Source organism: Amblyomma americanum, chromosome 7 (genome assembly GCF_052857255.1).
Source record: "Amblyomma americanum isolate KBUSLIRL-KWMA chromosome 7, ASM5285725v1, whole genome shotgun sequence".
Lineage (NCBI taxonomy): Eukaryota > Metazoa > Arthropoda > Arachnida > Ixodida > Ixodidae > Amblyomma > Amblyomma americanum.
The window spans coordinates 134622654-134649156 of NC_135503.1; the positions used below are offsets into that span (position 1 = coordinate 134622654).

Sequence of the window (26503 nt, forward strand, 5' to 3'; positions counted from 1 at the left end):
CTTTTTAAGGATAGGTAGAACAACTATCCGTTATTAATCTCCTGAACAGCTTATGCCAAGGCTACTTTTTGTTTAGTGTTACCATGGCATGCTAATTTTGTGCTATATATTAATATTATGCTCACTTATAGGCTACAGCTCCTGACAGGCACTTTGATCAATGACATTTTATGCGGAGGTTCAGCGTCTTTGTTTTGGGATTGAATAGTTTTTTCGTACTGTGATTTTTTTTCAGTAATAAATATTACTACATTCTGCTGTTACATTAGAAAATGCAGTAAAGCACAGAATACAGCTTTAACCAATTTCTTTATGATTTTCTTGGCTTATGCCTGGTGTCTCATTACACTACGTACTGTTCTTTATGCTGTCCCGACGGCACCACATGGAAACCAAATGCTTCATCAAGAATTTGCAGCGACCACTTCGTGGGCAACTCTAAGAGTGATATCAATCACCCTCCTTCGTATGTGCCCAGCATCTTCCCTTCAGTCTACAGGAAAAAAATGCCTAACCAAGAGAGGGCAAAAAGGTATGTAAAAATGCCTTAGAACTATGTATACCTGAATGTGCGAATGGCACAGACAATTCATAAAGAATGAATGAATGAATGAAAAACTTTATTGTATAAGGGTTATTTCTCGAGCGTAGGTGGAGCCCTCAGTCCAGGGCCCCAGCGGCCTTTGCAGTCTTGCGAGCCCTGTCGATCAGCTTGAGCTGCTCTTCAGGCTTCGAGCTGGACAGCGCAGCCTCCCACTGCTCCGGTGTAGGTGTGTTGTTTATCGGCGCTGCCTGCATTTTCTGACAGGCCCATGTAACGTGGTAAAGCGTTGCGTGTTCACCGCATAGCGGGCATTGGTTTTCATAAGTGGATGGATAGATTTTGCTGAGTAAACTCAGATTGGGGTATGTATTAGTCTGTAGTTGTCTCCAGGCAACCGACTGCTGTTTACTAAGGTCTTTGTGGGGAGGCGGGTAGGTCCTCCGGAGGGCTCGTTGGTGTTCTAAGATGGCTCCATACCGTCTAGTGACTGCGTCCAGTTCCCCTTCGGTGCGCGCCTCCCGGTTGGCGTATGCTCGGGCATTGGCGTCCGCACATTGGTTCCCTTTGACAGCCTCATGGCCTGGTGTCCACGTGATGAAGCATCTCGTAAAAGTGATTGTCCTCGCCTTGAGTATGTGAATGGCTGCAGTGGATTTGCGTCCACTGCTGTATCTCCTGCACGCCTCTTGCGAGTCTGTAATGATGTGTGCATGGGGCTCGTCACTCTGCTGGGTGATGGCGAGTGCAATTGCTGCTTCCTAAGCCTCGAGTATGTTGTTGGTTTTTATCGAAGCGCAGTTGATTTCCCGGAGCTGGTGATCCACCACGCTGGCTACCGAGCCATATCGGTGTCTGTATGTTGTTGCGTCAACATATAATAAGTCTTTTGCCCCGGCGAAGCTTCTTTCATGGAATTCAGATCTTGCCTTTCTTCTTGCCTTATGTATATCTGGATGCATGTTTTTGGAATCGGACTGATCTCAATTATCCTCCTGATTTCATTTGGAACGCTCGCTGTGCTATTGATTTCTTTCAAAGCGTCCCTCATGCCCAGCAACCGCAGCGTGTTTCTGCCTGTTGCGGACAGCATCAGTCTTGTTTTCTGCGCGATAAGGTGGGCCTCGATATGTTCTTGTACTGTGTGGTTTATGCCCAGTTTAAGGAATTTCTCCGTCGAAGTGCTGACTGGCAGTCCGAGAGCGCATTTGTATGCTTTTCTAAGAATTGCCTCCAACTGCTCCTTTTCTTGCTCGTGCGGTGTTTGGTAGGGGACGCCGTATAAGATCCTACTGACCACGAGGGCCTGTACTAGCCTACATGTGTCTTCCTCCTTCATACCTCTTCTTCTGTTGGAAATTCTTGCAATCATCCTGGTGATCTGTGCTGTGGTATTTGCTAGCTGTCTGATCGTGTGATCAATACGACGGTTGCTTTGGACCCACATGCTGAGGATCCTAACTTTCGATACTTCTGGAACCTTCGTTTCCCCTATGTAGATATCTATGGAGTTTTGCAGATCATACCCTTGTCTGTAGACTCTGAGCACCTCGGATTTTTCAGGGGAGCATGCAAGTCCACAGTGTCGGGCGTATGCGTTGACCGTGTCTGCCGCTCGCTGAAGAAGCTCTTGTTTTTCGCCTAAGGATCCCCTTGTCACCCAGATTGTGATATCATCTGCGTAGATGGCATGATTGATTCCTTCAATTTCTTCGAGCGCCCTTGCTAAACCAATCATTGCAATATTAAAAAGCATAGGTGATAGCACAGAGCCTTGTGGTGTTCCTTTTTCTGGGGTGTTGAAGGTGTCAGTCCTGATGCCTCCTATTCCAATGGTAGCGGTTCAGTTAGTCATAAAGGCTTTCACATAGTTGAATAAGTGGTAAGATGCATAGGTATCCTATCAAGATATTGCGCAAAGCATGTATTCATTCAGCTTTCAGAGGATGGCAGTCATAGTTTTTTTGTTTATACAACACAGGTTGCTGAAGCGTTTTAAACAAGCAGCATCATCACCTGAGGAAGATGATGTATCACGGCAGCAGCAGAAAGTGGCGGTCAATGACTCCACTCGTACATATGCTGCTGATTCGGCGAACTCCATGGATGACCTGCAGCTTGCGTGTATGAACAGCACTCCAGCTGAAGCTCCCCTCCCAACACATGCTGATGTTGTAAGTAAATCTTTAATTGCAGACACTTCAGTGTATCAGAGAGCACCTTTGCAACATTGTAGGGCATTTTCACCATCACCTTCAGTTCTAGAAGCTATAACAAAGATAATGACATTCAAGCAGGTTTTGTTCTTGAGTTGCTAGACAAAACCTGCTGAACGTGGGAAATTCTTTCTACTTGTGTGATGAATGGGGCTGGGGCAGCAGCCTCTGCTGCTCACTCGGCCGAAGTGTGGCTCAAAATGTTTGTTTGCATACATAAATGATATGTTGTGTTTGGTTTTTAGGAATAAACGAAATAAAGGTAGTGCAGGTAATATGCTACCATAACAGGAATAAGCCTTGCGACTCTTTACCAGGTATTCACATGAACCATGGCAGCCGTGCTGCTTTGAAATGAATTAATTTCAAAACTGTTTTAAAGCACATGCAGCTACCCTTGTCCAAATACAATGCAATCCAATGTGTTGCAACTGCTTGTAAGGAAAATGTGTGCCTTAGGGGAAGGGGAAAGCTGCGATTCGTGGAAATTTATATTTACCTAATTTGTAAGTTTTTGTGTTCATAAAGAAATTGTAACTACTGCAGTCTGTGAGATGTTCACCGTAGATTAAAAAGCCCTTGCGATGTGGCACTTTGTCTGGGGTTAGAATCGTACAGGTAACCATCGATATAATTGTGCTTGAAGATTATACACCTATAAATTTATTCTTTTAGGACTGCCAAACAGCACCCTCTTCTTAAGGAAGGCTGACCCTGCTTCTATGTGTGACCAATGGGAGTGAAGCATCCACCCAGGTGTCTCACGCAGAACTGACAGACCAGGTTTGGCTAATCTTTATTTGTAGTTCAGTTCTAGAGACCTGTGTTCTAATGCAGTGCATAAGTCATTTTTATTAATTACTTACCTTTAAAATGTTCTATTTAAGTAGGTGTCTTTAAGGCTTGGTTGTTAAATACTCATTTTCATCCTTGAAAGTGACCCTGACCGACGGATCGTGGAAGAGAAGCTGTGGGTTTTCTGGATTTTCTTCTCTTAAAGGCAAGGAAGAAGCACTGCGAGACCTGTGTGGAGACACACTGCCGGTTTTCTGCCTCCTACTAAACTTGATGCGCCGTTCTAGGTACAGAAGTGATATGGCAGCTGAGGACAAACTGTGCTTGGGTCTTACAAAGCTTCGGCTCGGGATTGCCTATGCCGTGCTGGCAGTCATGTTTAATGTAACAGCAACGACAGCATCAAATGTGTTTGTGAAGACTTTAGGCATTCTTAGTGTTGCCTTGCAAAAGTGGATTGTTGTACCTCCACGAGAGTTGATTAGCCTGTCTTTGCCACCGCCATTCAAGGAACACTACCCTAATTGTACATTCATAATTGACTGCACGGAAGTCACGACTGAAACATCTAATCCTGAATGTCAGTGTGTGATGTATTCAAACTACAAGAGCGGCTACAATATAAAATTTCTTGTTGGGATCATACCAAATGGAATGATCGCATTTGTGTCTAATGTGTATGGTGGTCGTCAGACGGATTCTTTTATAACTCAAGATTCTGGGTTCTTGGAACTCCTGAAGCCAGGTGATTTAGTCCTTAGTGACAAAGGGTTTCCTAGCATAAGAACTACTGTTGAGGGGAAAGGTGCGGTCTTATTCCTCCTTTTAATGTAGGAGGTGGCCAACTGTCTCAAGAAGCCATGGAAAAAACTTATGAAACCGCATCCGTTCGCATTCATGTGGAGAGGGTTATTCAGAGACTAAAAATCTACCGCATTCTGAGCAACAAAATTCCTCTCAGGTTGATGCCACACATGAACGAAGTAGTTTTTGTGTGTGCTGCTCTTGTTAATATGGAGCCACCAATCATCAAGAAATAAGGCTGGTGTGTTCACCGCAACTATCATCATCAGTCCAATATGCCAACTGCAGGATGAAGGCCTCTCCCGTATCCCTCCACTTATGCCAGCTGCGGCTGCCTTAACCCCACAAGCTTCCTGGTATCATATCCCAACCCGGATGTGTTGCACCTGCTATGTTTACGTTCTCTTGGAATCCAGCCGTTACCCTTAGATACCATAAGCTAGACCCTTTACTAATCAATGCTTTGCTGCCCATGCCCATTTTCTCTTCATCTCAAGTGGGGTGTTAGTAACTTGTGTTTGCTCCTTAATCCTCCCCACTCTCACGCTGCCCAAGCGACATGATGGGCACACTTAGTTCACACTCAAGACCTGAATTCAGTTTTACTTCTCTGTAAGTTTTGATATGTGTTGCAGACATCATTACTATATCGCTAAATGCATGTCCGCTTACCTGGTAGAGTTGGGAAGGGAATCACTGGTTTCATGCTGATAAGTTGTTCCCTTTGCTTTGTCTACTGGCACGATATTTGAATGCTTTGCGCTTGCATTATATTTTATGGTATTTTCTGGATCAGTGCTTTAATAAATCCAGCCTCCTTCAAAAGGCTCCAGGCTTTTGCCTTTCTCACCTTAGTGTCGATGATCTTAAGCAGTTCTTCATTGTTTTAAAGTCGGTGGCTCAGCCTTGAATCAATAACAAATGAGCGGACCTTCACTGTCGTATCGACTTCGAACCTGGCAATCTTTTTCGAATGCTTATGCACTGTGCTTAAATACAAGAATTCAAATGACTTGTGTACTAGCCTAAACCACTTTGAAAAGGCCAGTGGATAGTGAAAAAGATTTTCTTGTGTTCACATATTAGTTGTTGTATTTGTTATTCTACTGCTATTTTTAATTATTTGCATATAATTGTATTACTTACATTCCTTATGTGTATTACTCATTTATGCATTTCACGTATTTGTACCATGCACTGGCACCTCTTCTTTGTACCTTTGGCACAACCAACAAGTGCATTGTCGTGTGTGCAACAATAATGAACGAATGCTCTGTGCCACTATTGCAATGCTAAGCTCTGCAGTGCTAGCAAATTATTTTTCTGACTGCTGTTCTCTTTCACGTGTGCCATGCCAATGACAGATTTTTTGCAATGTTACCTGATGGCATGTTTTTGCAGATTTATACACAGCTTGTGCATATTGGCACTACCATTGTGTGGTATTTTATGTCAACATATTGGTTGTTGTTTTTGTTGCTCTATTGCTGTTTTTTATTATTTCCAAATAATTGTATTTCTTTGATTCCTTATGTGTATTACTAATTGATGGATTTCACGCATTTGTGTCATGCACTGGCACCTCTTCTTTGTACCTTTGGCACAACCAGTAAGTGCACTGTCAACTGCGTGCAAAGAAAATGAACAAATGCACTGTGTTACTGTGGCAATGCTAAGCTCAGTAGTGCTTGAATGTTTTTTTTCTGAGTGCTGTTCTCTTTCACTTGTGCCATGCCAATGATAGATTTTTTTGCAATGATACCTGATGGGATGCTTTTGCAGTGGCACTACTACCCTTATGTGATATTTTATGTTCACATTTTGGGTTGAGGTATTTGTTGCCTGCAGTTTTTAATTTTTGCAGATAACTGCATTAAATACATTCCTTATGTCTATTTTACTCATTTTGTGTAAGGAGCATTGTTTCTATGACATAACGCATTTATAAATCTGGAAGAAAGGCTTTATGTTTGGTCTTAAGTATGGTGAAATGATATAGTGTACCCAATACAGCTGCAAAAAGTAAACTTTGTGGGGGTTGAATTCGGGAGATAAGTACGTTCTCCAAACTCAATCGCGGCTGACACGGTTCAAAGCCGCCCGGACCCCACCCCGTGATCGCGTACGCTACCGAGCGCTCGCCGACCACGACGGGCCTTGCTCTGAGGGAACAAAGAAACGACACATTGGCTGACACAAACAGGCATTTATTACTACAGAAACAATAACGCCAGCTAGCAACAAGGTACGCTAATGAATCGAGGTCGTCCGACTCACCAGCAAGGTTCCGAGCGAATGTTCGCCCGCGCTAGGGCAAGGGATATATAGACCTCCTGCATGTTTGTAAACAAACGAGGTGGCGCTGCAGTCGCTAGCGTGCTCGTGGTAGGCAAAAGGTCGGGGAGTGGCGTCGCGGATAGGTGTTGAGCGCCGGTTTTCAAGGCTTGTAGGCGCGTTTCCAGTTTCTGCGAATCATAGCAATGGTCGATGCTTCCAACTTAGTAATTTGTTGAAGTACACGAGCTCGCGTTGGCCACGTGCGGCCTATAAAGAGAAATAGTTTGCCACTGTATTGTATATATGGTTAGTAGTAAACATGTAGAAAGCGTTCCTGCCGTTTATTTATGCGCTAGGCATTGAATAAAACAAGTTTTGACACTCTGCACTAGCCGGAATGATTTTACTTCGGCACAATAGTGAGGGGAAGTGCTGGCCTTGTTTCGTCGGAGCAGACATGCACTCATCGTCTGCTGACATACGTACGTGTCGCGCTGTGCGAAAAGTGGGGACAGCGTCGTGTCCCTGATCTCCTGTCTCGCTTAGCGCTGTTTTTAGCCGCATGACCACGCACCAGCCAGGCCGATTTGTCCTGTTGTTAAGCTGGTCGATTTGGTGAAAATTTTTCATTTCTAGAATTATTTTTTTTCCTAGCCCTGAAGTCCAGTTTCGTGACGAAAAATTATAGCAAAATATTGAGTACAAATTTATAAATTACACTTTTTAGAAGTGTGGTCGTCAAAAATTGTGAGGTAATTTCTTTGATTTCAGTGCCGCATTTCTTTGACCAAAGCGAAAGCGAAGATGCCATAAACGAGGAAATAAACTTTAAGGTTTGTTTTGTGACCTCTACATTTTCTGCGACTGGATCACTCACCTTCGTAGTTCGCATCAAAATCAAATGATTCCATTTGTCGAAAACTATTCCTGAGACGTTGAGGAGCGTAATAAATCTCTCGATTTTTTTCCCTACACGTGCAGTACTGTGTTAGTTATTTCTTGTAAGAAACGTTTTCATGTAACTATGCATGCATAAGTACTGATCATATAAAAAAAGAACTAATCGCGTCATCGTACAGAACAGGGCTTTATGTACATGCTGGCATAAAAAAACTGCGCACTCTCTACTCAATTATTTGAGACCTTGGGGGGACTTGACGACGGTGTTAATTAAAATTACCCAGAACTGCACCAGGTATAGCTATAAACAAAAGGAATTACTGAAACTAGCGTAGGAATTTCATATTTGCACCAAGTTTAGTTACATATCGTATGCATGAATAACGAAAACACTTTTCATTGCCGCGTCCCCTCTCAATCTCGCCACGTGTGTTAGTAGCACCCTGCGGCTGCTTCTTTCCAAACAAGCTTCGCGATCATGTACTACCTCATGAAACATATCACATGCATGATGCAATGAAAAAGCATATGGCGTTTAGCACACTTAAGGTACGCTATTCTAAGGACACCAACGCGACCGCGCAAGATTGACACAACTTACCAAATTTCTTTCTACTCTAATGAAATAATTACGTCGTCATATCAAGAAACAGTTTCAAGTAAATATTAAATGTCATAAAACGCACCATTAAAAAATGGTGTGCTATTAACAAAAAAACGCATTCCTTGGGGGCGAGTGAACCTGTCGGCGCCCCGTGCACTCCGGCTCAAGGTGATAAGTACGTGTGCAGCTGCATATGTCTTTTTTTTCCTTGAGCAATTATCAGCCTACTATCCTGAAGTTCAGGTGAATGAACGCACTAACTTGCATGCTATTAAGTGCATTGAGTGTCAGTGCCTATCGACTCCCAGACTTAGCGCTTTACTGCCGTGGCCCAATGCCTGTTAGCCAGTTTCCGAATGCGGAATTTCTGCGCGAGAAAGCTATCGAGGCTAATTTAATATTTCTTATGCTACTACGCGGATCCAGCAGTGACGCAGCTGGTCAATACACGCTGCTTCTGCAGTGCACAGGCTTGAAGCAGCCGCCGGTAGCTGCGGCAGCTGCGGTAGGCACGGGCAGACGGAACCTGTTTTGCCTACCATGCGAAACTCGCTGCTAACATCAGCGCCACCGCATCTTCGTGACGTCGCGGGGTGATGGAGGTCCATACTCCGAAGGCCGGACGGGACGAGTACGGGAGCCTCTCTCCCCCTCGCTTCCTCGCCCCGCCGGCGAAGAGCGGAGCCCCGAGCGACACGTCCGCTCGGGCTGAAGATCCCAGCCGGAGCCCCCTCTCCCGCGCGCGGGCTTTGGCAGTCTCCGCGCAGCGATGCTGGCGCCCTCTCTTGCCAGTTAATGTAACTGACAAGGGAATGCGCTCAGCCTCGAGGTGAGACTGCCGCTGCACGGTTCCTCGCGGGAAAGCAAACTCAGGGGGCTGCAGGGCAGGTCCCCACAACTTTTATTTCTGAAAACATGAGTACAATTAGTATCACTGGTTACAAAACCAAGTCACTCAAATAAGTTATTGTCCCTGTTCAGCATTTCACTATGCACACATAAATACTCCCAAAAATATTAAGATGTAAAACTGCCATGATTACTTGTGCTGTGTAAGAATGCAGTAACAATGTTTAAGGACTAGAAGTTGGAGTGAAAATATTGCACTTAAAACAGAAAGCTTGATTTGTTGGCGTACTGAGTGCCGACTTACAAGAACCCTCTTTGCTTGTGAGTGGAAACAAAATAAATTATACTAAAGTCTAGACAAGGTTTGGGAAGAGATATTTGAAATAAAAGTATTCCATCTTCGGGATGAGCTCAGTCAAAAATGCTTCATCCCTCTTTACTGCTACAATCACAGATTGCTGAGGAGTGAAAACATAGAGTAGTGCCTTATTTAAATTCAAAACATACAGTTGTACTTGGATTTGGGTGTAGTATTGGTGGCTAGACCTAAGCTCAATTTGGTCGTTTCGGAATTCCAGGTAGGGCAATTTTATAGACCTTTTATCATAATTGATGAACGGCGTATCTTTATATTTGAATGGGCACTTTATCTCCACGAGGACTGTCTCATTCTCAAGCTTCACAAGTCCATCAGGGCTACAACACAGCCAAGGCTGCTCAGGCAGCACTACCAACTGTGTCTGGAGAGGGAAGGAATTGAAAATAATTTTGTGAAATAATAGGTTCTTCGCAAGGCAGAAGCACATATGCGCATTAGAAAAGCAAACAAAATCGGACCTGAAATATGTGTGCCTTAAGCCGCCGCCCCAGCTCCTCTCGTGCTCTGGCTTCTGTGTTAATACCTGTCGAATATTCAAGATTTCCATTTAATCCATCCACATGTCAATCGCTTGATTTCAATGAACCTGATTTGTGCTTCAACTTTGCCTTCGATGCATCTCATATATAACTTGAGAGCATGCCATTGTCATCAGCTTTGCATCATAATGTGCAAGATAGAAGTTAGATCTTACCGTAACACATAGCAGCGTTCTTGAATGAGCGTGCAGTCCTCAGTTGCTCAGCAGCTTTCCTGTAGCCATCTTCATCACTTTTGGTGCGCACACAATGTGCTTTGGTGCTGCTAATCCGATACCTGCGTTCCTGAAGCCACCTGCACGTTTTAAACGAATGGTTTGAAATCAGCTGAAAGATTGCCTTCACTACCATTATAACTTACTGTGGACACTTTGCTTGGCCTTGTGTTAGGACAGACAGTTTACAGGGACTGCAAGAGAGGACCACGTCGGTTTGGTACTTAGCAGCCTCTAAGCTATTCATCTCCATTGCAAGGTCCCTGCGCATGATTGTTTTTTTTTTGTTGCGCTGTTGTCGACAACCTTCAGGCAGTGGTACACAGGCCGCCATGCTGTTGATTTCAGCAGGCCTTCCAAAATTTCTTCATCTGCCACCTTCGAAGCTTGATCTACAATTTGGTTAAGATCGTCCTGGCACACCAATTTTTCCGCATTCATTTGTCCCATTTCCAAAATTTCCTTCATCGAACTCATTATGTCCGGGTAGTTCAGTAGAATGGACGGAGATGCAGCCTTTGTGTTGGCCGAATTGCTCTCTTGACCTGGTATGCAAAAGGGACATAGACAAACATCCATAAGCTTACACACGTACTGAACAGAGAAGTGCAACTTAATTTTAGTATAAATACAAGCTGTTTAGACATTCAGTGCAGCAAGATGCTAAATAATTGCAAGGCTTTAAAGTTTGTTTGCTTCATATGAGAAGAGAAGCATGCGCACACAACTGAAAGTGTAGGAAATAACCTTAGACAAAATGCAATAGTGCTGAGACTCACTGGGAAAGAATGCCATCAAGTCTTGGTTCCGTGGCCTCTGGGGTTTCATGCTCGGTTTGTTCCACTGTTGAGGCTTGCTGGTGCAGGAAGTTTCCTCGTAGCGGTTGATGTAAAAGAACACCGCAGCGGCATGCTTGCACTGCGCTGCAATGCCAGCTTTACTAGTGCAGCGGCCGTCCTTTATGTGAAGCTCCTGCTTTGCATGAATTGACCAAGTTAGTTGTGGCGAAAAAAAAGAAAGTGCCGCTTAAATTCACGCAGTCAACACTGTGACTGGATCACTGTTCGCAAGTCGAAAGCAGCCTTCAGTCACACTGTGACTCGACCGCAGAAAATGATCTCGCGAATTAATGCAATGTTTTGAGCTGCCTACCCTACGCGACGACTCGGTGATTAGTGCCCTCGGCTGCTGACCCCGAGGGCGCGGGTTCGACTCCGGCTGCGGCAGCCGCGCTCCGATGGAGACGAAACTCCAGGCGCCCGCTTACTGAGTGATGTCAGTGTACGTTAAAGAATCCCAGGTGGTCAAAATTAAGCCCGCCACAACAGTTTCACAGTTTAGAAATAAGTGTCTCAGAGTGCGTGCCTCGACAAGCGCGCAGTTGTACACGCGCGGCCAAAAGTAAGAGCGGAGTCATAAACAGCGGAGTGCTCGCGCGCAGTCATCATCCAAGCATCAAATGGCACATATCAGCTCTGCTGTTGAAGTGCGTGCGTACACACGTGAACGTGCGAACTAGAATGCCGCGGCGTGCTGAACCGCGTTTGTATGCTCACTCACGAGTCAAGTGTAAAAGCAAACAGCACTTGAGCCATGAGCCTGTAATGCAATCCGAAACCACATGCGTGACAAGCGGCGAGTTCAGGCGAGTGCGCCGAGCATGCAAAAATCAACGCGACACAGTATGCAGAACGCGAACAGTTACTCACTAGCAGTAAAAATGTCTTTACTCTCCGAAAAGCGGAAGGAGTGTGCACTTACCTCGAGATGCACCTCGTAGGTGACGTGATCGCTTACTTGCGACACGCACTTCGCTTGAACACAAACATCGCTGTCCTCAATGATCTGCTCAACACTGTACACATTAGGTACCAAACGCTCTCCTTTCATGAGATTCGAGCGGAGAAAATGTCCATCAAGATCACTTATCCTTTTAAATCCGCACCGCCATCGATACACCGCGAAGCGAAGAGCACCAGCTGCCTTCGTACCCGGTTATGGAAATTCCGCCGCAGGGGGCGCTGATTGTCTGCTTTCACGGCGCCGCCTGGCCGAGCTTGGGATCCCTATACACGCTGCAACTAATCTTTATTGTGTGATTTCTTTCTCGTAGTGCACGTCTGGTCTCACTATCAGGTCTGAATGCCTCGCTGCTTCTAGCAAATCTACTAGGAAATTAACTGCACCAATTTTATGAATCTGTGTTTAATTTTTATATGCTTTCTATTGTAGCTGAGTCGTACGAGCTGCGAATGTCCACGGACCGCGGAAACTTCCAGCAGTCCTTCAACAGCGGTGTTCTAGTTAAGTCACCGCAGGACGTCATCAGCGGTTCCCTAACGCCTCAGGCACCCTACACTGAGCAGGAGGTTGTGGTCGCTGTGCCTCCCGGCCTGTCCGGCGGGAAAGCCGTAGGGAGTGCGCATCTAGTGCACATCGCCATCGTAGTTGTCAACAAACAAGGACTCCGGTAAGTTGAACCACGTGCATGAATCTGTCTGCCTGTTTCGTAGAAGGTGCACAGCAACTCGAAATTTGATGCCACCGTTATTCAAACAGCGCCGATGCGTATTATGAAGTATGACCGCCTCTGCATCTCGCTTCAGCGCCGTCCGCAGCAGTTAGATGAGTACAGGTTTCTTCGTGCAAATGACAGATAAACTAATTTTCTGTTGAACCGTACTTTTCTTCGCAGGCAGAAAACAAATAGGCAGAAAAAGTCGAAATAGTTCAAATTGTCACTAACTAATTTTACGACGCATAGCAGTTTGGAATATCCTAAATAATGCAACTGATTCTTGCACGTCTTCTAAGAAACTTTTCGTCTAAGGTGTCTTTTAGAACAGTGCTTCTTTTCCAGGGCACTACAGGTGGGCGTCAAAGTATCGGCGTGTCACATCAGTCTATACTGACCAGCGGAATTGCTGTCAGTCAGCGGCAGCTCCAAGGGTTCGTGTAACACAGCGCAACGGCGGGAAGCCAATCTAAGAAAGGACAAAAAACGGTGCTCTTTTATACGAACCATGTCTGACCAACTCGCCAACAAGTTCATGCTGTACCTCTAAGGGGACACAGGTTGGAATTACTACGGGTTTTACGTGTGGGTTCATCATCGTCAGCCTGACTGCGTGCACTGCAGGACAAAGGCCTCTCCCATGCCTTTTCAATTAGCCCTATCCTGTATGGGGTAACCCTAGCCTGGCCTATTGCCAGACCACGGAGAAGTTCCTGTCATCACCACACTGGGGACATGCTGATAGTGGAAACGAACGATGGAGATATGTGTCGAAAAGGTTTCCGGTAGAGATAAGATTTGCTGGTTGAAGGTCACCCACGTGAAGCCATAAACAAGCAAGATGTAGCTCATTTTTTAAGTAATGAGGAATGTGTGTTGCTTTGAATTTTCCTTAATATTATCGTTTAATCACGTTAAATCTTCTCCTAATATGTGACGGGCTATTCACATCATAAACCGCTTATCCCGCGTGCATAAATATATAATATTTTAACTTCTTGTCCTTGAGCAAAACAGGGCAATCAATTTTGAATGCCTTCTTTGAAAACCGCGGCGTACTTAAAGTATACGAGAGATCACTGACAAAGGCAAATACTAGATTAATAGTGAGAAGCATTCGCGAAGCTTTGAATGCAATCGCCTTTTCTACTCGCCCACAGGTCGAAGGTTTCCAACCCGGCCAGCGTCTACATAACTGTGCCAGCGCCGACGTCTGCAACAACTCCTGCTCCAGCCACGTCATCTATGGGTGGCTGGTGGGGAATTCTAATCTACGTCCTAATCGGCTTGGTCGTGTTGCACGTGGTCTTCGCTGTGCTATATGTATTCTTCAAACGTGAGAAAAGCCCACAAGGATAATTATAGACTGATGTCACTGTGCTGCTGCGTAAAGCTACCGCTGATTGTTGCTGTTTTGCATGCTATGTGAGAAACAATTGAAGTGAAGGGTTCAGGCGCAATCCCACTAAATGTCATGCGCCGGCTGCTTGCACCACTAACATTCCGTCTGCTTCATTTCTCATCATTCCTTTATGTGTGCATTTCATTACAGTGTTTCGAATCATCCTTGCATTCGAACTTAGCGCCTGTGCTGGATATAATTTCGATAAACTAAATTGTTATTGCTGTTTTGTTTCTTATTTGTGCCACGCAGCATTTTGGCAGTGAGAAACTTGGAGACTGCCGAACATTTCTCTGATATTTCCTCAAGTAGGCGAAATCGTGGGCTGCACTTGCATTGTAAATCCTACCTTGTCTCTGAACGGTGACCGCTTGCTCGCTCAAGCTTGCATGCCTTAACTGGTGAAACAACAGATCAGAACTGGCATAGCCAGGGAATCTTCGAGAAAGTAGAACCATGATGGCCGACGCCCCACAAGGAAAAAAGTGAACCGTGCGCTTCCGCAGGAGCATGCGGTGGGGCTCATCACCCTGATGCAGCAGTCTCGCGAATGCTGAGAGTCCTCGGATATTTTTATTTCCGTGGGTTTAATTTGCGGCTATTTTGTCTGCGACTGAAACCGTTTATTAATGAGAAAACCTAAAAATAAGACAAAAACTAGAACGCAGCTTTCAAGAGAGCTCTTTAGTGCACCTTCAAAAGCTGGGCTGTCGCAAATCTGCTGACAGCTTACAGAAACCACTTGTGACAGTTTTTCTTGGTGGAGTAATCGGCGTCCAGTGGCTTATATTTTTCCGTCCACATGCGTTCTCATATTACTTATGTCTTCGTCTTGTCTTCTTTGCGGAAAGGATTCAGTGTTCGTCTTTTCGGAGGATCACCTTTCGCTGGTGGTGAACGTGGCAAGATTGGCGGCAAAAGCCAATGGGCTCCGAGAATGAGGGCCCGCCCAAATATTCTGGGCACTAAACTTTTTCTGTCTCTCTCTCTCGTCTTTTCTTTTACGTTGAGAGCCGCTGGCATCGCTGTTTTTTTTCATTAATCGTACAACTGAAGCCCGTTGCAGTTCAGGGCATTCCTTGCCATGTCGCCCAGGTTGGTAGGCGCTACGTTAAACTAAAGTAGAGGGAAGAAGAAGAGAAAGTTAAAGAAGAAAAAGAAAGAAAAGAAAGAACGGGGAGAAATAATGAAAGAAGAAGAAAAGGGATGCGGCTGCCACCGCCGAATCTCTCGTATAAGCCGTAATAATAATAATAATTGGTTTTTTGGGGAAAGGAAATGGCGCAGTATCTGTCTCATATATGTTTGGACACCTGAACCGCGCCGTAAAGGGAAGGGATAAAGGAGGGAGTGAAAGAAGAAAGGAAGAATAGGTGCCGTAGTGGAGGGCTCCGGAATAATTTCGACCACCTGGGGATCTTTAACGTGCACTGACATCGCACAGCACACGGGCGCCTTAGCGTTTTTTCCTCCATAAAAACGCAGCCGCCGCGGTCGGGTTCGAACCCGGGAACTCCGGATCAGTAGTCGAGCGCCCTAACCACTGAGCCACCGCTGCGGGTCATATAAGCCGTAGCCTAGTTTAGAGTTTTTTTTTTGTTTGAATTGTTGGAAATGGAAATTTAAAGCTGCTTATTTGAACCCTGTATAAGAAATTACCGGAAGGTTTCCTATAAGTTCTCAAAACGGATGAGTGCCTCGTTTCGGTAAGAACGAATAATGGGAGTGAAAAACTCTAAACTAGTATAAGCCGTAGCCTAGTTTAGAGTTTTTGACTCCCATTATTCGTTCTTACCGAAACGAGGCACTCATCCTTTTTGAGAACTTATACGAAACCTTCCGGTAATTTCTTATAAAGGGTTCAAATGAGCAGCTTTAAATTTCCATTTCCAACAATTCTAACAATTTATTCGGTGGCATTGTATCCTCTTGTAAGCCAAGGACAGGAGGTTACCCCTATACATGATGTCGAAACTTAAACGTTAATAATCTTTAACGTGACAGCGTTAAACGTCCCGTTGAGCGCTACCCCGGCGTCATCAGCGTGTCTAGTAAAGCCGTTGGCCCGGCTGCTAGCTTGGTCACGTGAACATGCGGCGTCATCACACCCTGCCTACCGCGGCAAGTAGAAACTGCCCATCAAATTGTGAGGAAACTGTCCAGGTTGACAAGCGGCAGTTAAATTACTGATTGGTCTTGAGAGGTTGCTCGTGAGCACCAACCTCAGTGTCACAAGCACCACAGGTGGCCGTGCCGGTGACTGTGTTTGTAACAGAATGTTCCAGGGCAGTGGCGCATCGCTTAACCTTTGCACCAGTGCGTCAGGAGTAGTATGATGACTCGCCGTTGTATATGTATGTAATGTAGGGAATGACAAATTCCTCATATATGCGCGTGTCAGCATATCCTTCGTGACCCAGCAGCTTTCGCGTGGAAAGGATCTCTAATTCTAACGCACTGTACTCGTAAGTGTGGGTTAAGCGTAATGTGATGGTGACACAAATAACAGTATTAGTATTTGCGAAGTGATGTGGAGAGCAAACACTAGGTCCCTGAAGGGATCCATTTATTCTAATGAGTTATACCATTAAGGCGGAGCTTCAGTGTCCGCTTAAGTTATTCACAAACAAGCTATGATCGCTCCAATCTTTGCACGCCTATTATGCAGGACAGTTACCAGTTTGTAACGTGAAATTGAGCGACAGCTTTTAGGGTATTCATATTTTTATGATATACTCACGTATACAGTGTGAGAGCATCTTCATGTCTACGTAATTCGAGAGCACTCTTTTTAGTTTTCCACACATACTTTCCTCCCCCTTCCACGGTAACCACACTCCGGATGGTCCCTGTGCTAATTACACTACAGTTACACATTCCTACGCTCTCACGATAGCCTTCCTCTTGCACTATAAAGCTTTTCCTTCATACACGGTAGCTAGCCTCTGAGCACACTCCCGGTACACTCCTTGCTTGCGCCTTATGCTCTCGGTAGGCCTCCCTGCTTCCAAGGCAACCCTGCCGGTTAGGATTTCCAATGCTCTCGCCGCGAACTCTTCCATGTTTCGTAGTCACCTTCCAGAAGGTTCTATTGTTTACCGTCCTCCGGTTAGTCCTTCCAGAGCTTTCTCCATACCCTGCTCCTCCCAAGATAGCTGCGTTCCTGGTGGTTCTAGTGGCAGTCACACACCGGTTGCAAGTTCTTCCGCTCTTGGTATATCGTTCTCCTTCCAAACAATAATATGACTGGGGATTGTTCCGCTCTGCACCACACTCTCATCTTTTCACGGTTATCACCTTCCGGACTGTTCCCATGATAACCACCCTCGAATGCGCCTTGCAGCGGTTTCGCCATATACTCCTCTTTGCAAGTCAACCTCCCTCAGGCTGGCCAGTGTGGAAGCCATCCACTAGTTGCACCATCTTACGCTCTCCCCCTGTTAGGTTACCCTTGTATTGTCTAGGACAGTCGGAACCACTGGCAAACGTTCCCTGGGGTACTGAAGTACGCTTGGTGGCCGAGAGCCGCGCTATCGGTTGAAATTTGAGCGCTCGCTCTCTACGGAGGCCTGGGAAGGAGCTCAAAGGGATGAGAAATGAGGAAAAACTCTGCTGTCCCCAATCTCTCCTAATTGCCGTAACCCCACCTATATTTCCCGTATCTCACTCCCATATCCCGCCTGCTACTTCCTAGGGGAGATCAGGGGAGTCTCCCCGAGCCCGCTCCACCGGCTGTGGGTCTCTTTAGTAGTTATTCCCATATTGAGTTGTTTCCACCTTCGGGTGGCAAATCACAATTGACCAAGGGCCACATCTTTTATACTTCTGTTAGGATTATATTCGCGATTCTTTAGGGGCGCGGAAAAGGCTTCTTTTTTTTATTCAGTTTTACGCCTCAGACCACCGGGCCAATCTCGTACTTACCTTCACCAGTAACCCGCCTAACGTAAACAAAATCCTCAGAAAACATTTCAACATCCTCGAACAAAGCGAGCGCCTCACCAAAATTTTCACTGCTCCCCCTCACGTGATCTACAGACGACCAAAAAACATTAAAAATATTCTTGTACACTCAAAAACAAATAACCAGCCGGTTTTGGGGTGCCGGCCCTGTGGAAAAAGTAGATGCCAGGTCTGCAAACACATACAAACATCAAGCTGTGCAGTAAGCACAGCTTCAGGCTTCAAATGGGAAATTAATGGCAACTTTGATTGTGATTCCTGCAACGTAATATACCTCCTAGAATGCAGTGTGTGCAGTATGCAGTACATTGGACAGACCGTCAACCCTCTACGAATTCGCTTTAATAACCACCGCGCGCATATCTTATCCCTACCCAACCTTCCCTTGTCAAAACACATTAATGAGCGAAACCACCCATTTGATGCAATTAAGTTAACAGTCCTACAGGGTGGGTTCCACAACACCCGGGAAAGAGAACAACGCGAGTCGTACTTCATTTACAAATTTGAAACAATTCCTCACGGCATTAATGAAAGTCCAGGTGTATTGTCCTCCATCCGCCCCTTGCAGGGCCGTTGCTGACATTACGAGAGCCAGCTTGACATACCTCGGTCGTTTCTTGCCAGCGACATCTTTTTCAAGCTCACACAAATTTCTTCATTCCCTACCCCATCCTGCCCCCATCTTCCCAGTTCGATTACCTTGACGACGGGGTGCAATTGAAGAACCCTTGCCTAATTGCTCGCGCCATTCACATTTACCTCCCACACCACACTTGGCCGAACTCGGATGTTTTTCCACTTTTTTTCTTTTGTGGGTGTTTTCAGGCACAGTGCACGTGTGTGTAGTTAAGCTCACGGCGCCCTGATTCTACCTTGACTCGGGCTGCGGAAATGGTTCCAGATGACGGAAGTCTCCTGTCCTGTCTGCATTTTATTTTGTTTATTTGTTTACTTTTTCTGGCCAGGTCACGCGAGTGCAAGCATCTCCAATTTATATATGTTGGACAATTCCGCCACCGTCTGTTTCTGTACACCTTACTCGCTTAAATGCTCCCGCCATTGTCATTTAGCCGCCACACGACACTGGCATGAGCTCGGATGTTTTACTGCTGTGTGTCTGGGTGTTTTCATGCACAGTGCACGTATGTTTAGTTAAGCTCACGGCGCCGCTGATTCGGCCTTGGCTCTGGCTGCCGAAGTGGTTCAAGATGACGGAAGCTCCGACCCTGTCTGCATTTTATTCTGTTTATTTGTTTACTCTTTGTGTACGGGGCACGCGAGTGCACGCGTCTTTAACTTTTGTGTGTAGGGCGATCCCGCCACGGTCTGCTCCTGTCCACCTTACACGCCGCCGCTCTGTTGCCTTGATGGGTAGCCATTATCCTCTCCCGCTCCGTGTTTTCCTTTTTTTTGTTTCCCTCGTCCGGGGTCGGCTCCCCGCGGCTTCGGGGTGGGCGGCGGGGTACAACACGTTTTTCTTTTTTATTTTTTATTTGTTCCCCCTTTTTTCCCTTTCTATCTGTATCTTTTCTAGTATTCTTTGCCACCGTTTGTTTCTTTTGTTCATGTGTCGTACATGTGTGCCAGTGCCAACTCCTTAAGAAGAGGAAGAAGACCCCTGTAACTTCAGTCTTGAGAAAGGACAGGCTCTGTCCGAAACGTCGACTCAAAATAAATCTATGGCTGAATGAAGCGTTTTCAACTTTGAATTTTTGCCTCTAGCAACCAAATACGTTTATCTTTCTATACAATATATATATATATATATATATATATATATATATATATATATATATATATATATATATATATATATATTTCTTCCCCGAGTAATGCGAATTTTTTATATCTACAAAAAGATATGACTTTTAACCAACAAAAATGTTTATTTAAAAAAATTTTCGCTCATTTCGTCTAGATCGCCAGTCAAGAAGAGGGAGAGTGCTAACTTTAGTTTCTTCAAAATTTTTCCACAGGCTTTGCTATTGCATTCTGAAATGCTCATCCATGCTTACGACGCGACAATCATAATCACTGCTGATAATGAGGTTGAACTTGAAGATAAATTGAACATAGAATTAGCAGGGATTTCAGGCTGGTTTTCGGCAAACAAATTATCTATTAATACTGAAAAAACTAAATACATACTATTTCATGCACTAACGAAATGTCTAAGCAGCTCTGTAATTAAACCGGCTATTAATTATAATTAACTCACGCAAACAAGCTCTTTTAAATACTTAGATGTTGTATTTGACAAGAATCTAAACTGGAAAATCATATTAATGCAGTGTGTTCAAAGCTAGCTTGCGGTTGCTATATTCTTCTACAAGATCGTGATTGCTTTGACACAAGCACGTTGCGAATCCTATACTTTGCATTTATTAATAGTCACCTGTCATACTGTATTAGTGGCACAGGCAGGGGCATATTGGTTTACATTCTTTTTCTGGCTGCCCCACCATACTTTTTGTCATACTGTATTGAATCCTGTGGCTGCACTTTCTCCTCATATATCGATTCCACTAGACGCTTACAAAAGCGACCAATCAGAATAATGTACTTCGCGAAATATAACGAGCCTAGAAAACCACTTCTTTGTCAAATGAAGTTGCTGCCATTTGATCATTTGCGTGAAGTACAAACAGCCCGCTGTGTACACAGCATAACTCGATACAACTATCCTTTTCTCGTGTCCTTACTCTACAGCCCTCTACGACCCACAAGAAACCTCACGTATGGCAATTTCAATATTCCCCGTACAAAAAAAATGTATTTGGTGAGCGGCTCATTCAGCACGTTGCAGCAAGTGTTTAGAACAAAATACCAATTGATTTAAGGTTGGAACAGGGTTTCACAAAAAGTTGAAAACTTAATATCTTATGCAAAACGCGGAAATTTCTGTTACGCCAATGCACTGAGTATTATTCTGTCGAAAACATCCAACTCGTATTTTGCACTTTCCTGCCGCAGCGTTATCTTGTTTCATGTATAGCATGTATAACATCCCGCCCTTCGGAAATTGTGTGTCGCTACCTGGTTCCATGTTTGAAATTTTTCTTATTTGTTTTCACCTAAATGATATTGTTTAAATTCGCTGCCACATATATTTAAAATTGTGAAGACTGCCTAATCCTATGCACTTTTATCTTTGGACCCAGAACTAGCTTGTGGCTATGGGTCCAAGCGCTGTTTTGTAAATTGTTTTTGCTCATGAAGATAATAACATATTGATTGATTGGTTTGATTGATTGATTGATCGTTTGTTTCATTGATTGACTGATTTATTGATTGACACTGGCATTAAACTTGGTTCTTCCGGTCTGCTTTTCATTTTCCTTAGTAAATGTTTATTTCTCCTATGAAATACAGGATACTAGCCTCTGGACCTCTTACTCGCTAACTATAAAAATCCAGTTCTCATGGCTGGCGATTTCAATTCCCACCTTGTGTTGTGAGGCCTTACGAAAAATATATGCGGCAAGCGCCTTTGGGACTGGGTTTCAGATCAAAGCGTTATGTTTCAAATTCACGATCGGCCATTTCGCGCATAGACTCAATCTGTTCTCGATCTCACATTCACTAGTCCTGGCATTGTCGTAACAAATTGGTCGACTGGTGTTCGCGGCACCTCTAGTGAACATATACCTATTCGTTTTAATAATAACTTTTTTTGCATGACAGGCGCATGATTCCAGAGGCCTTTAGAAAAGGCTGTCATTAAGGCACCTTCACAAGGCCGCAGTCCCCCACAGTGGCAACTACACGCAGCACTCAGCAATCACAAATAAATATATAAGACAAAGTGTGAAACTAACAATCGGCAAACAAAAGTTCTTGCATTGGAAAAGAAATTTTCACAAAAACATTACTGTAACAACAGGGCACACGATTCCAACAAATCTCGTCACCAGAGACATGTAAAGACAACATAGCAAATGAAAGTGATGGTTTGAGATAGAATGCTCTGAGACTATTTTGTTGTTTCGATTTTTTTTTCAGTTCGTAAAATATGACGAAGTTTATTTAAAGTGATATTCTTGGATTGTATGTTTTTCTTATGCAACGTATTTAGAACTCTTGGTAACCAGGTTTTTAAAATTTGTAAACCGTATAATGACCTACATGTTTCGATCAAGATTTAATGATTGCCATTCAAATTCGGCCTCTACGACACAAAACAATATACACAAAACTCATGTTCTGCAGAAAAGTTTCTACGTGCTGTTGCTAGCGTCCCCATGTTCTATCCCCCGGAGCCCTGTTTTCTCACATATAACGTGGAGCCTGTGACGAAGACTTATGATTATCGTCTGTGCAAACATAAAAACAAGAGACAAAAAAATTGTGCTTGTTTCTTGCTTTGCATCTCAACATTTGACGTGTTTTATGTGTTAGGATGATTTCTTATGTTTGGTATGTGTCAGAAATGGGATACGACTAACTCGGCGGTTATGGACGCGGCAGTCGGTACGGACGCCGAGCACTCCAACGTCAACGTCGTGCGTTTCGGTACGCTCGGACTTCAACCCCATGCACGGTTCACCTTCACAAGCCAAAGAGAGTGGCCAACTTGGGTAGCGACGTACGAAGACTACGCCTTCGCCACCGGCCTGAATACAGCCACCGACGAGGTGCAGGTGCGCACGCTTCTTTCTGTATTGTATTGCCTCAAGCCCGCAGCGTCTTGTCTTTGGCAGCTTCGACTCCGGAAACCCTCTCGTTTTCGGTTGTCAAGGATAAGCTAGCCTCACATTTTGTGCACCCCGTCAACGAGATTTACGAAAGCCGCCGGTTCCATCGCCGAACACAACAGCAGGGTGAGTCAGTCGACGACTTCTTCGCGGCGTTTCGCAATCTCGTGAAAGGTTGCAGATACAAAAACCCCGAAGTGGAAGACCGCCTTGTTCGGGACAAGTTTGTCGTGGGATGGCGGGATGAAAAGCTATCCGACCAGTTGTGCCGCTGCACGGAACCCACGGTGGAAGAAGCATTGTGTCAAGCACGGCTGCATGAGGACGCTGAAAAAGATAACGATGGTATGCGCATCGTCACGCAGTGGCAAGCCAGCGCTGCTAAATGGGTCAGCTTGCGGTTATTGCGGCTGTAGTATCCACCCGCGAAACGAATGCCCCGCACGCAAGGCTACGTGCCATTTCTGCAAAAAGCAGGGACACTTTGCAGACGTTTGCGAGGCAAAACACCGAAAAGAGCTGTTGGGTTCTATCGAACTTCACGTCCTCAGTACGCATCGGGCAAGGTACACCGGCCTGCGCGTGAATGGCCAAAATAGACTCGGGAGCAGAGGTAACGGTAGTTTCGATTTCTCTCCCGCGATTGCCTCGCGTGTTGGATGAAGCAGAAGCCGAGCTATCTGGTCCCGGAAATCATGGGTTTCGCGTGCTTGAAACTTTCCCTTCTACCCTGGAGTGGCGCAACAGAGTGACTGTCCAGACATTGTACGTCATCAGGAATTAGACTACCCACCTTCTTGGATTACCAGAAATCGAAGACTTGGGCATAGTTATGTTTTTGGACTCAATCGAGAGCGTTCCGTCAACCCAGGTCAATATCTTTCGTGGACAGGGGGACGTGCAAGAGGAATACCACATCCGCCTCAGTCCTTATGCTCGTCCCTGTTCACTGAGCGTCCCAAGGCGAATAACCCTCCCTCTGCTCGAGAGCGTTAAGAAGGAACTAGACAACATGAAAACCCAAGGGGTCATCCGGAAAGTGGACAAGCCAACCGCACGGTGTTCGGGCCTTGTCATTGTGCCCAAGCCGCCTGGGGGTACAGGCTCCTTGTCAACCTGGCGAAGCTTAACAAGGTCATCCAGCGGGAGCGCTACGTACTCAAACAGTGGAAGACATCTTAGGCCAACTTGGTAGGGCACAAGTCTTTTCCAAGCTCGATGCAAAGGTCAAGCTTCCACCAAATCAAATCAAGTCGTGAGAGTGAAGAACTGAAAACGTTTATCACTCCATTTGGCCGCTACTGTTACAGTAGTCTTCCCCTCGGCCTCGCGACAGCGCCTTAATACTTCCAGTGCTTCATGTCAAGACTGTTAGAATGCACTTCCGGAGTCGTCAATATGATCGACGAGATATTAGTCTTCGGTAGGGACCAGCGTGAGCACGACCGACGCCTAGCGGACGTTTTGGCTCGCCTAAATTAAGCTGCGGAAACCCTCAATGAAAAGAAGTGTCAGTTCCGTGTGTCTTCTGTCAAGTTCCTTGGAGTCGTCGTAGATGCGCAAGGAATTTCGCCGGACCCAGATAAGGTCAACGCTATCAAGGATCTCCGGGCGCCAGTCGATGTCAGTGGAGTTTGCCGGTTGTTTGGAATGGTCAACTATGTTGCCTGTTTCATTCCAAACCTGTCTGATGTCCCGACACCCATTCATTCTCTCTTGAACAAAAACAGCATCTGGATTTGGAGTCGCATCAAGTCGTTGCTCAGCTCGGAAACGTGTATGGCAAAGTACCACCCGCTTTATCAGACTGTAGTATCAGCTGATGCAAGCTCTCACGGTCTGGGCGCCGTCTTGTTCCAAGATCAGCCTTCAGGACTTCGACGTTCTGTGGTCTACGCTTCTAGATCCCTCACTCTTACGTCAGACGGAAAAGGAGTCTCTGGCAGTCACGTGGGCCGTGGCTAGGTTTGCCCAGGATCTTCGCGGTCTAAGCTTTGAGGTCGAGACGGATCATCTTCCTCTCGTATACCTCACTGCGAGCAAGGATCTTGAAATCTTGCCACCTCGAGTACAGCGAATGTGGATCAAGCTGATGCGGTATTAGTACACTGTCAAGTATGTACCGGGGAAACTCACAGCTACGGCCGACACTCTATCATGAGCACCCTGTGACTCGCCAGCCTCGAAAGCCGTTAACAGCCTGGAAATCTTCATCGGTGAGTTCCTGAAGGAGCTAACTCCTCGGGTGGCAAGTCGGCTAGATGATGTTCGCCGACAACAAGCTGAGGATGGGGAGTGTTCCTCAGTCATTACTTACTGTGAGAAAGGCTGGCCTTCCAAGAACGGAGTACTAACCCACATAGCACCGCACTGGAAGGGGAGAGATAGACTGGGTGGGTACGAGTGTCTGCTTCTGTTGGATCCCCGTATCGTCATTCCGTCTGCTCAACGCCAGGGAATTCTCGCACTGCTGCACGAAGAGCATCAAGGGGTATGCTGCTGTCAAGAATGCGCCCGAGAGTGCGTTTGGTGGCCAAATCGCAACCTGCATATTGAACACCTTGTGGCCCACTATCCCAAGTGTGTCGAGACTAGAGTCATGCGTTCAGAGCCACTGATGCCAACTCCCACACCGGAGAGGCCATGGCAACTCCTCGGTATCGACCTGTTCCAGTTTAAAGAACGTGACTATGTTCTAATTGTCGATTACTGCTCTAGATTTCCTGAAGTGGTGACACTGGGTACCACAACTGCTACTGCGGTTATTGCTGCTGTGAAGAGTTGCTTTGCTCGCTTCGGGATTCCCGACGTCGTGCGGACCGACAACGCACCTCAGTTCGCATCCAACGATTTCGCCGAGTTCGCCCGATCTTGCGGATTCCGTCATGAGACAAGCAGCCCTCGATACCACCAGAGTAACGGAAAGGCCGAGCGTATGGTGCGGGTAGTAAAGTACCTGCTTGAGGAAAGCTCCGATCCGTACCTCGCCCTTCTCACTAACCGAGACACACCTGGTGTTTCGGCGGTATCTCCAGCACAATTACTGATGATAGAAAACTGCAAACACGGCTTCCGCGACTGTCCGAACGGCTTCTGCGATCATTGCCAAGTCACGAGACGTTCAGGGCACAGGATTCTGCAACCAAGGTGCACCAGGGAAAGAACTACAATCGACAGAACAGTGCAAGCCCTTTGAGTCCTCTGACACCAGGGGACGACGTATGGGTCAAGGACATTGGTTGCAGCGGTCAGGTCCACAGTCCTGCTCAGCAACATCGGTCGTACGTGGGTGAGACTCCTAGCAGCATTCTGCAGAGAAATCGTCTCCTGGTGCGTTTCTCAACTGGCCAGGACATCCCAGAACCGGCAGCAGCCTCGCCATCAAAACCTGAAAGGTCGCAACAAAGTTGTTTCTGCTCGTTGCAGGTGGGACCTTTGCGCGTACCAGCTTCGCCTGAGATCCAGGGGTCGCCTGTGGAAGAGAGGTCGCCTCAACCTCAAGAAAAGGTTCGAACGCTATACGGTCGTGCAGTGAGGCCACCGCGCAGGTTGAACTTGTAATAATCTCAGGAGGGAAGATGTAATGGTCGCCGCCTTGTGCTTGTTTGTGTTGTCACGCGATCGCGCTAGGAGCGTGGGTAGCGGTGCCTCTCAGTGTGTATATATTCTGCCTGCGGGCATGAATAAAGGCTTCTTGTTTCGGCTTCCCATGTTGGCGCAACGGTAATCACTCGTCTTTTCACTCGGCGGAGCAGAACAGATTCCGCTCGGTCTCGCCTCCTAATGCCGAATTGAGAACGCCCCATT

General features: G+C 45.8%; 1 protein-coding gene and 1 pseudogene across 1 annotated transcript in view; both read left to right on the forward strand.

Moving 5' to 3' along the window:
* The window catches only part of LOC144098083 (calcium-activated chloride channel regulator 2-like), a 58085-nt gene extending 44092 nt beyond the window's left edge, over positions 1-13993 (forward strand). The window contains exons 6-7 of the mRNA XM_077630636.1: positions 12352-12589; positions 13795-13993. Coding sequence (XP_077486762.1) covers positions 12352-12589; positions 13795-13993 — 437 coding nt within the window. The remainder of the gene's footprint in view (positions 1-12351; positions 12590-13794) is intronic.
* Positions 13994-25295: 11302 nt separating this feature from the next.
* LOC144098084 (uncharacterized) lies at positions 25296-26257 on the forward strand (annotated as a pseudogene).
* The last annotated feature ends 246 nt before the right edge of the window (positions 26258-26503 follow it).